This window comes from Lotus japonicus, chromosome 1 (genome assembly GCF_012489685.1).
Source record: "Lotus japonicus ecotype B-129 chromosome 1, LjGifu_v1.2".
In the NCBI taxonomy this organism is placed as follows: domain Eukaryota; kingdom Viridiplantae; phylum Streptophyta; class Magnoliopsida; order Fabales; family Fabaceae; genus Lotus; species Lotus japonicus.
In genome coordinates, this window is record NC_080041.1 from 133,400,611 (window position 1) to 133,412,300 (window position 11,690).

General features: G+C 37.7%; 2 protein-coding genes across 2 annotated transcripts; both read left to right on the forward strand.

The window, feature by feature from the left end:
- The first annotated feature begins 772 nt into the window (after positions 1-772).
- Positions 773-3,811, forward strand: LOC130731061 (uncharacterized). The gene is made up of 3 exons (XM_057583249.1): positions 773-1,088; positions 1,232-1,644; positions 2,360-3,811. Exons 1-3 carry the CDS (start codon positions 1,023-1,025, stop codon positions 3,597-3,599), a joined length of 1,719 nt encoding a protein of 572 aa, XP_057439232.1. The 5' UTR covers positions 773-1,022; the 3' UTR covers positions 3,600-3,811.
- Positions 3,812-8,842: 5,031 nt separating this feature from the next.
- Positions 8,843-11,255, forward strand: LOC130726550 (uncharacterized). The gene is made up of 4 exons (XM_057577836.1): positions 8,843-8,894; positions 9,179-9,192; positions 9,285-9,657; positions 10,363-11,255. Exons 1-4 carry the CDS (start codon positions 8,843-8,845, stop codon positions 11,253-11,255), a joined length of 1,332 nt encoding a protein of 443 aa, XP_057433819.1.
- Positions 11,256-11,690: the final 435 nt, after the last annotated feature.

Below are 11,690 nucleotides of genomic sequence, written 5' to 3' on the forward strand. Positions count from 1 at the left end.
GTGGCCAAATTATGAATGGTCCTGGCTCATCACAGTGATTATTGCAAATTGAAAAAGTCATAAATCTAAACAATCATTCCATAGCAAAGAAGAAAAGGTGCATGGGATGAATGTTGAAAAATAAAATGTCAAAGTGAATCGTTGGTTGGTCATTAATTTTGTATTTACTGATACGAAGAATGTCAAAGTCTAAAGCCCCTCATAATCACGGTTTGTTTTACTAATTACACTCCAAGCTCACATGTGGAGTAGGACGTTACGCAAAAGAGAAGAGGAATTTACTATAAAGATTTAAAAATGATCAGTGTTAGAGTATTTGGTCAACCTATACAAGGGTAGATCCGTAATTTGAATGGTGCTGTGGATTGAATAACAAGCTTTGTTGAGTTACGTTTTCTGGTGGTTGAAACTTGAAACCGAGGACCCGTGACGGGTCACTGGCAATACCCGGTCAAAGTCATGCACTCACTGGCACAAACAGGTAATTAAACAAATAATAAATATTGTAGCTTAGTTTTTAGGACCATAGACCTAAGCCCACATAGATAGATAGGTTATGTGTGTAAATGACAGAGAAAGAATCTCAAGGGTGTGTGTTGCCAGCTATGAATTTGAAGGATGAAAGCTTTCTCTGAGGTCAAAGCTGTCAAAAATTCTCTTTCATACCTTTTATTTTATTTAATTCAATTCATTTTTCTTTATCACCATACATACCCTTATAATTTACATTAACACATGAATTCCACACACTAAATACTGATATAAAAACCATAGTTTGCTCCTCATTTTCCTATTCTCATTTTCTCTCTCAAACCTCAAACCTCAAACCCTGTTCTGTTCTCTCTTCCTGGTTCTCTCACCCTTATATATTCCTCTCCCTTCATTATTAGAGCACAGAAATTATGTGCCTGCTTTCATTATAGGGGGAGAGGGAGAAACAAGGGAGAGAAACCTGAAAATTTTCAACAAATTTCACACTCCCTGATTCAATCTGCAATAACCAAAAAAAAAAATCAACAAAAATGGCAGTCACTGCTCACTCTCTATCTGCTACAGAGAAGAAGCACTGGTGGCTCACAAACAGAAAGGTAAAGTTATAGCACAGTACCTTTTAATCCATGATCTTAAAAAAAAAATCTGCAATTGTTTCAACTTTCAAGTAATGGTTCTGTGAAACAATTGATGTTTTTTTTTGTGTTTGATTCATGTTTTTTTTTGTGACATTTTGCAGATTGTTGAGAAATACATCAAAGATGCTAGGAGTTTGATTGCAACACAAGAACAGAGCGAGATCGCTTCAGCTCTGAACCTTCTTGACGCAGCTTTGGCGATCTCTCCGCGGTTGGACCAGGCTCTTGAGCTGAGAGCGAGGTCGCTGTTGTATCTGCGGCGGTTCAAGGAGGTTGCTGACATGCTTCAGGACTACATTCCTAGCCTGAGAATGGCGAATGAGGATCCTGTTTCAGTCTCCTCCTCTTCTGATTGCTCTTCCCAGAATCTTTCCAGGGAGGGAGTGAAGCTTCTCTCCTCCTCCCCTGACTCGCCGGTCCGGTACCAGAGTTTCAAGTGCTTCTCTGTCTCGGACCTCAAGAAGAAGGTGATGGCAGGGCTTTGTAAAAGTTGTGAAAAGGAAGGGCAATGGAGGTAAATTCACATACCCTTCACAGTTCACACCTGCATTCACATTATTCTGTTTCATTGGTTTTGACATTGCAACTTTTTTATTTATTGTTATTAAATAGGAATTTTAATTTTCTTCATTTTGGTTCAACTTTCATTAAATGAGTTTTAATTTATTGAATTTCGATATCAGATCGATCTAGGAGTAAAAGTAAGCTGCAAGCAACCTCAGATGGGTAGTAAATGCTAGTGCCTGCCATTCACCCAAATGGTTCCCAGCTTTTATTCTAAAAAACCCAATCAAATTTAATGCACATTTAATTTTTTTACTGTTATGATTTTCTCTATCACATACATGTGCATACACTACATGTGCACACACTATTGTTTTCTAGTACTATCAAATTAGATTAGTTAGTCAATAATTCAACCTTATGTTTATTTAATTTTGGAATCTCATAAAGTTTGTACAATCATCCAGTACTACCTTATGCTTCTAGTACTAATAATGTGCTACAGTGAAATGGGTTAGTGATAATAATAAGAGAATACTAGTAGGATGAAATATGAATGAAATTGATGAATATTAAACGTAATGTGTTAAAATTATGTTTCTCTTATCCACGTTAAATTAAACGTATTAAATTCTAGGTTCTCTGGTAATGCAAATACGTTAAATCATGTTTGCGCCAAACCAAACATGTACTCTTGTTAATTTGACTAAGTTTTGTTTATGCAGATACTTGGTTTTGGGTGAAGCATGCTGCCATTTAGGCCTAATGGAAGATGCAATGGTTCTTCTCCAAACAGGGAAACGCCTTGCCAGCGCGGCGTTTCGGCGAGAAAGCGTGTGTTGGTCCGATGACAGCTTTTCACTCTCCGGCATTCCTTTTGCCGGCGACGCCACAAACCCACCACCCACGTCTCCTCCCAAAGCCCCTCTCACGGATTCCACCGAGAGCGTCACCCAGCTCCTCACCCACATCAAGTTCCTCCTCCGCCGCCGTGCAGCCGCACTCGCTGCCCTTGATGCCGGCCTCTACCCGGAAGCCATCCGTCACTTCTCAAAAATTGTCGATGGCCGCCGCGCCGCCCCACAAGGGTTCCTAGCAGAATGCTACATGCACAGAGCCTCCGCGCACCGTTCCGCCGGTCGAATCGCAGAGTCCATCGCCGACTGCAACCGCACCTTAGCCCTCGACCCAACCTGCATCCAAGCCCTCGAAACCAGAGCATCACTCTTCGAAACAATTCGCTGCTTACCAGATTCTCTTCACGATCTTGAACACCTGAAGCTTCTCTACAACTCCATCCTGCGTGATCGCAAGCTTCCCGGCCCGGCGTGGAAGCGCCACAACGTGCGTTACAGGGAGATTCCGGGGAAACTCTGCACCCTCACCGCGAAGAGTCAAGAACTGAAACAGAGGCTGGCTTCAGGGGAGACTAGTAGCGTTGATTACTACGCTCTGATCGGAGTTCGACGTGGTTGTTCTCGATCGGAGTTGGAGAGGGCTCATCTCTTGCTGTGTCTCCGGCACAAGCCTGATAGAGCAACAAGCTTCATCGATAGGTGCGAGCTTGCAGATGAACGTGATGTTGATTCAGTGAAGGAGAGAGCGAAGATGTCTGCATTGTTGTTGTATAGGTTGGTTCAGAAGGGTTACACGAGCGTGATGGGTACAATATTGGATGAAGAAGCTGCTGAGAAACAGAGGAAGAAAGCTGCATTGCAAGCTGCTGCGGCGGCGAATCAAGTTAAGATCAAAGCAGTGGCGAGTCATGAACCTGAGATGAACAAGCCAGATAGTAGGAGCTGCAATGTTGTGGAAGACAAGTCTACATTGGTGTCTTCTTCCACTGTGAATCCGGCGGTGTTTCAGGGTGTTTTCTGCCGTGATCTTGCGGTGGTCGGAAACTTGCTTTCTCAGGCAAGGTTTAATCAGCCAATTCCGGTGAAGTATGAAGCATTGAGCTGCTGATTTGGAATTAATTTCATCAAAAATGGAAAATTGGGGTATGTTGGAGATGTTACCGGCAGAGGGAATCTCAGGTTTCATTGTACAAATGCAGAAAAAAAAAAGTTGGGATGCCGGAAAATTTTGTCACCTTTATCTTTTTCTCTTTGATTAGCTATCTTTCTATCTATCAGATGTACAGATTATCAGTACTCAACACTCTACTTTTGGTTGAACCATCCCTTCAATTTCTCTTTAAAATTTCATATCTTAAGTACTTAATGGTTTTGATTAACAGTAATTACCTGCTTTTGATTACAATAGATATAAAATAAAACTATTGAATAGATAACTCTTTTACTGTGTGTATACTGTGTAGCTCTGAAAAGGAATTGAAGGTGATGGTGTTGGCTTTTTCCCATCTTTATCTGTTGTCTAATTATGTGAAGAAACTGAGCAAATGATGAATGGATATGGGGTAAAAGCACAATGTTATGGGGGGTAAAAGCACAGTTTCGAAAATCATCATTAGTTCTTGTTGAGGCTGTCATGTCTTGAAAGGATAGATTTTTTGAACGTGGTCATATTCCAGTAGTGGACACTGTTTTGAAGTGTAAAAAGGGTTGTCAGGTTTTTGTTTTCCTCTTCAGATTTCTGCACGTACAAAGGGTCTAATGTGCACTCGGTACAAGACAACAAAGGATTAGAATTAGATAGAAAATGTGATTAACTTTCCTTTGCTTTGCACATGGGTTCTATACTGCAATTTTGTGCTCATTGATAATTAGTTGCTATCTTTCATGTTAAACCAAGTGTTAAAGTGCGGGTTAGAGCTTGTAATAGTAGTGAATTTGAAGAGAATGGTAGTGGTGTTGTTGCGTTGGTAAAAGAGTAAGACCTGTCCTGCCAAAAAGCTTGTGAAAAGCGAAGAAAGGAAAAAAGAAATGCAGAGTACTTATATCACACAATTTTAAGAAAGGGGGTAGTTTAAGAATTGAGATGAGTGAGTGAATGCTGCTTCAACCTCCAAAGCGCAATAATGGTATATGATTTGAGGCGTGACTTCTGATACAAGAAAAAAGCCTGTGTATTTCTGTTTTTGTGTAAAAGATAGTAACATTATTGTATTTCTACAGTGATTCCATGGTTGCCACTTTGGACCAAGGAGGGTACAACTGTTGCCAGAAAAAAAAAGTTTTGAATGCAATGCTCAGATCAATTTCAAGCCAAAATGTGACAGCAACTTCTTAAACTTCATTCACTCACCAACAATTCTCATAGCAATAATAGGTCAAAGTCCTTCTGTCAATGTATGTTCATACGCATTGAGAATACAATGCTTCAAGTTTCAACAAGACAACAACAATTGGACTAGCCGAGGTTTGAATTGAACCAATGTAATTGCATGTTTGAAAATGATTCCAGAGTTAATTCAAATTAGAATTAATTATGAAGATAAGAGTAGGCTCTGTGTAATATAATTGGTTCTGAAAAAAAAAAATGATCCAAACATGATATAAGTATGGGTTAGGTCACAATTGGTTCTGATCAAAAGTGATTTTGTTGAGTAATGTTGTAAAATTAAGTTGTAAAATCTCAATCAATTATATTTAACAAAGAAACTATTCTCTTCAGCTTTAACGGAACTGATTTGAGTCCGAAATTAATTATGCAAAATATCTCTTCTTTTTTTTCCTGTACCACCAACCACGCGCATATAGGATTTAACCTAACACACTCTAAATGTAAAACGATTTAAATTTTTGATCATTTGTTGTTGTTACCGATATGGCTGATATCCATCTCATAATTGATAATTCTTTCCTTCCCTTTTCACCACCTGAATAGAAGATTCCTAAAGACGAATTCATTATAGTCTTGTGATCTTTACCTAAGAGACCAGAAAATTTCTTCCTTTCCTTGCTTGCAAGTGATTTGATGCTTTTTTTTCCCTTGGCAAGAATTAAAAACTTCAAAAAGAGAAAGATATGACGTCCCTTTTGCTTGAAGAGCGGCACTTTATTTTTCCACCTTACATCTATGATTATGTTGGCATATTTTTTCATCCCTAATTATCAAGATTCCTATATCCCTAATCATCAAATTCTGTATAGACAGTTAATTCACCAAATAATTGGTTGACATTAGCATATCTTAGGATTAATGTTCTCACATCTCCCTTTGATTTCAATATCATTAAACTTACAACCCTCAACTCTGTAATAAGTATATGCACTTCTTTGCCACTTGCAATAGAGGATACAAATTCATAGTGCTTCCCTACCCACTTCAAACAAATATTCAAATGGGGTGAATTTGTTTTCAACGCTGGAAAATAGCTGGATGTTTTGTATTATATTGCACAGCTAGCACTGAACTGATTTGAAGTTTGAATGCTCTGATCTGAACGATTTTTTCAATTTTTAGAATGGAAAGAAAGAGAGACATACGTGTATTTATTTGTTGTATAAGCTAGATTTGGAATAATGAAAACCATTGGCGCAAAAGAGAAAAACATGCCTCGCACATCTCTATCATTCATTAAACAACAAAATTCTACTACAACTATCTCTGCCAAAATTAGATAAGTAGAGGCATTGGCAAATTAGTGTTCTTGAACTACTCCTCTGACAGAATATTATTATATTCTTCACATTAACCTCTCATATTCGTATTGAAAGCATAACTTGATTTCTTGGGGCGAAAGAAAAGGTGCACCTCACGAGGGCTCCAGTTTTCTTTAGAACTTTATTCTTCACTATGAGACTTATTAAAGGCATCTATTTAAGATTATTTACATTTGTTTTTTCCTAGTGCATGTGTATGAATTAGTTATATACTCACAAATTAAATGTATTCACGGGTTAGTCTATGACCTCTAGTTTCATGTATTAATTACACATTGTGGCCCAATATATATTGCTCGTCACTCAATGTGAAGTGTGAAAAAAAATAATGTTCCTGATAGTGTTAAGTTTTCATAAAATTTACGTCTAAGAAATACATGTGAATTGAATTATGTAAGAGTTTAATGTCATCAATTTTTTTCACTCCACGCTAAGCGGATGTTAAAAACCGCTGATTAATGCATATGTCGATTTTATTCAGATGTAATTTATTCTCAATTTTAGTTTTTTTTTTCTTTCTAAAATTGTAAAAAAGATAATATATGCTACATTGTGAGAGATATGCATTCACTACTACAGCAGTACTAAAAATTTGCTCGATCCAAACATGCTAGTAGTAATGGTTGCTTTGGAAGAATTGGGGTTGGAATTGAGATGAGCAGAAAAATTAAGAGGTGTGATTTGGGGAAATTAAAGGTTAACACTTGATGTTCGAATGTGGGGAACATGAGGGGAGTGGTGGCCAGTTACTATAATGTTAATGGCACCATGTTTTGCTATCATGTGCCTTCTCCACCCAAATAACTATGATGGAATATTAAGACTAGAGCTCTGGTTAGAACTTGGTGGCACAATGTGCGGGATGAACATCTGACAAAATTTTATCTATTTAATTTGTTCATTAATTCTATAATGGAAAGCAGATAGTTACAAAAGAAAAGGTACAAAAAAAAGTATAATGGAGTAGTATTTGGGGCATGGCGAGCCAAGTATCATTATGAGCTAGAAAAAAGAAAAGTTTTATTGAGATCTGAGTTTGCAGTGAACAATCTTCCTTTACAACTCATTTATATGTAAACTACGGTTTTTATGTCACTATATTAAACAAGTCTATATCAAGGTTACTAGCTTTTGTGAAAATTTCTATCTCTGCACCTTATAAAGTTAATGTATGTATATATGCAGTATGTTGAGTACACCTTGTACTAGAAACTAGTACGCTGGCATTTATTTCCACTTACAAATTGTGGGGATGAAGAAACAAGGAGTAGTACAATGATAGGCTTTGTGAATTGTGATCCCACATATGTTGAAACTTAACAAGAAGCCAAGGCCTTTTGTCCTCAACAAGAATCAGATGAAACTTGAAAGTGAAACAGCTTGCTTTTTGGTTTTTGCAATTTTTGGTTGGTATAGAAAATTTCATTTGCATGCATGCGCCAAAGAATGAAGTTGAACATATGCTGGTAATTTATAATTAAATTGTAGCATAAACAAATTTTTCGAAGAGAAATGCTTATGGAGTTATGGGTCACTTTGTAAGAGAAATTTATATGTCCTCACTAATTTCAGTAATTTGGATGTGAAACCCATAAATTTAGTGAATCATACATAAATTTCAATCAATCAATAAAATGTGTGTTATTGCTAGCATCTTTCTTCCAGTAATATATTCTTACACATACTCCCTCCGGTCCTATTTATAAGCAACAAAAAAAAAATTCACATACTTTAAGAAATGTAGTTAAACTAGGTAAAATGCATTAAATATGTCTTGAATCAAAATAAACTTCCAAAATTACCCTTTGTTATTAATGTTGGAAAGTGAGAAAGAGAGAGAATAATTAATGAGACACATTTTACAAGTTAGAATTAATAAGGGCATCATTGGAAAAAAATAATTAATATAGCTCAAACTTTCATTTGGTTCTTATAAAAAGGACCAAGATTTTTCTTCTCTTTCATGCTTATAAATAGGACCGGAGGGAGTACTTTTTTTGACAGCAAAAGAACTCATTCATTAATCAATCCCGCCAAACTAGGGCTGTAGGAGGAAAATCCTCAATCCCTACATATGAATAACTAGAGAGAGCAAACTTGGCCATGTTTGCCAAACGACAACAACTAAATGAGTGTGAAAGCACAACACAATGTAAAATAACACATACTTAAATGTTCTGTAATTGTTTTTTTTTTTTTCAATAGATATGCTAATGTGCTGTATTTGGTTCAGCAATTCTTCAAGATTTCAGGGTTTTTGTTTTGGTCAGAGCAATTCTTCACATTGAATAGGAAACTGTCTTTCAAACCCAAAAATATATGGGCTCTTATATTTTTGAAGATAATATATGGGCTATTTTTTTAAAGATAACATATGGGCCTATTAAAGAACTTTTAATGTGAGTTCAAAAAAAGAACTTTTAGTGTAAAAACTAAAAAGTAATTGTGAATGAATATATCAAGGAAACTTAAAATATTGAAGATAAATGAACAGTCACCCTCGTCGTTGTAAAAAGCAGAGCATGCAAAGTTGTGAAGTGAAAATCGATTCTGCAACCCAACTCAATCCCATTCTTCTTCCTTTTCAGCAACCCTAATCAACGCTTCCAATCCTTCCATAATGGGGGAATCCATCCAGAAATGGTAAACGGCGGTGCTGACCTCGTTGGGAGCCCCTGGTTTTCACTTACAGGTGTGCTATTTTTTGTTTCCAAATTTAACAGAATATTCATTGATTGATTCATACTAAAAAGGAAACAATTGATTGAATTCAGAACTTGATTGGTTTTGGATGGGAATTAAGGACGCGTACAGCTACTGAGATTTGAATTTCCAGCTGCAGCATTTTGTTTTTAAATAGGATCGGATGATACCTAGGAAGCTAAGCATTCTAAAAAACCTAGCGCTTGAACTAAAAATTCTTCCTGCGTCATTCATCACATCACATCATGGTTTCAAGCATTTTTCAATTGACAGGCTTAGAATTTCTTGTAATATTTACGTGAAACTATAGCTTTTTTTCTTTCTTTTTTTTTACTTTGGATTGCACATTCATGATTGTTTTGCTGTTTACCGTATGCAGGTTGTACAAAAGTACATGAAAGAGGTTAGGCGTCTGGTCGCCAGTGAAGAACAGGGCGGAATTGCTTCCGCTCTGAAACTTTTAGACGAAACTTTGCTCATCTCTCCAAGTCTGGACCAGGCGCTTGAACTGAGGGCCAGGTTACTGCTGCATCTGGGTCGGTTCAAGGAGGTAGCCGACATGCTCGAGGACCACATTCCGAGTGTGAAAATGGTGAACGAGGACCCTGTTTCAGTCTCTTCTTCTTCTAGTAGCTCTTCCCAGAACCTTTCGAGGGAAGGAGTGAAACTCCTCTCGTCCCCTGATTTGCCGGTCTGGTATCCGAGTTTCAACTGCTCCCCCGTCTCCAACCTCAAGAAGAAGGTCATGGCAGGTCTCCATAAAAGTTGCGAAAAGGAAGGGGAATGGAGGTAAATTGCATTCCCTTCACTTCACCCGTCTCTGTTAAATATTTGAAATTTCTTCATTTTGGTTCAACTTTCATTATAGAGTTTCATTGAATTTTGAGATCAGAATGAAGTAAAAGTACCTCAGATGATTGAATGGCTGCCATTTACTTAATCAAATTCAATGCACAATAAATTTAATAAATTTATGGTGTTTGATGTGGTACCTTAATTTAAATGAGGGTACGGTACCTTTAATGATGTAAAACCTATTTATCTCCAATTTTTTAACTTTTAAAAGCCTCTAGCACCATCATTCATGACCATTTTAGTAGATTATCTCATTATTTTATCGTTCGCCAGACACCAAATTCCATATCTCACCCTTATTATGGTCAATAGCTCTCTTGTTTTTACATCGCATACATTTTCACTTTCACCACTAGATTCTGACTTAAAAAAAGCTGCAACAACCGGCATGACGTCTAAGATTCCAACAAAAGTTAAAAGGTCTAATTTTCTTTCTTTTTCTGCCCTTCAATTTCACTATTTCATCTAGTCGGGGTATCATATCCAAAAGAATTTCAGGGTACCATGCTTAAATTAATTTATATACTGTTTTGATATAGCTTTGCTCTTTATTATCACATGTGTCGTAGGATGAATGAAACAAATTAAATGTTATTAATTAGACAAAATTTGTGTTGTTTGCAGATATTTGGTTCTGGGTGTAGCATGCGGCCATTTAGGCCTACTTGAAGATGCGGTGTTTCTTCTCCAAAAAGGGAAACGCCTTGCCAGTGCGACGTTCCGGCAAGAGAGCTTGTGTGGGTCCGATGACAGTGAAAGTGTCGCTCAGCTCCTCCACGGCATCAAGTCCCTCATCCGCCACCGCGCAGGTGCTCTCGCTGCTCTCAACTCTGGCCTCTACTCGGAGGCTATCCGCTTATTCTCGAAAATCTTCAACGACCACCGCACTGCCCCACAAGCATTCCTTGCAGAATGCTACATGCAGAGGGCCTCGGCATATTGTTCTGCAGGTCGTATTGCAGATTCCATCGCGGATTGTAACCGCACGCTGGTTCTCGACTGCAATTGTATCCAAGCCCTAGAAACCAGAGCGTCTCATTTTGAATCCATTTGTTGCTGGCAGGATTCTCTCCACGATCTGGAACACGTGAAACTATTGTACAACTTCATCTTGCGAGATAGTAAGCTTCCTGGTCCGTTGTGGAAGCGCTGCAATGTGTGTTACAGGGAGATTCCGGGGAAACTCTGCGCCCTCACCGTGAAGATTCAAGAAATGAGACAGAGGCTGGCTTCAGGGGATATTGGAAATGTTGATTACTATGCATTGTTCAGGGTGCGACGTGGGTGTTCTCTATGGGAGCTGGAGGGGGCTTATGTGTTGCTGAATCAGCGGCACGACCCTACTAGAGCGACGGGATTCATTGACAGATGCGAGCTTGTGGACAAACATGATGTTGCGTCAATGAAGGTGAAAGCGAAAATGTCAGCGTTCTTGTTGTATAGGTTGATTCAGAGTGGTTACACGAGCATCAAGGGAACAATTTTGGAAAAATAAGCTGTTGGAAATTTCCAATAAATTAGAAATCACGGTAGTGATTATTCTTAATGAGTGCTGTCACTCTTTTTCTATTTTTAATAGTCACAGTTCATACTGTTATATGTTAGTATTATTTATTTATTATTTATTTTAAAGGTTAAATATATCATTTAACTTTAGGCTACTATTTTTCCTTTGACTTAGTTTTGGTTCTCTAATTTTCATTCATCTTTTATGAGTTCTCTCTTGTGTGAATTTATGTTTCCTTATACGGTGAGGGGAAACAAAAGAGATAAAAATATGAAAGTTCCCCTGAGGAATTCAAGATTTTGTTGATGTGTCATTACTAATTCATGTGCAGAGTTAGTGAATTGACCATTATTTCTTGAAGGGTATTCGCTGTGAGGTCATCATTACCGAGTAACTAACTTGTGGTGGCAAAATAATCGTAAG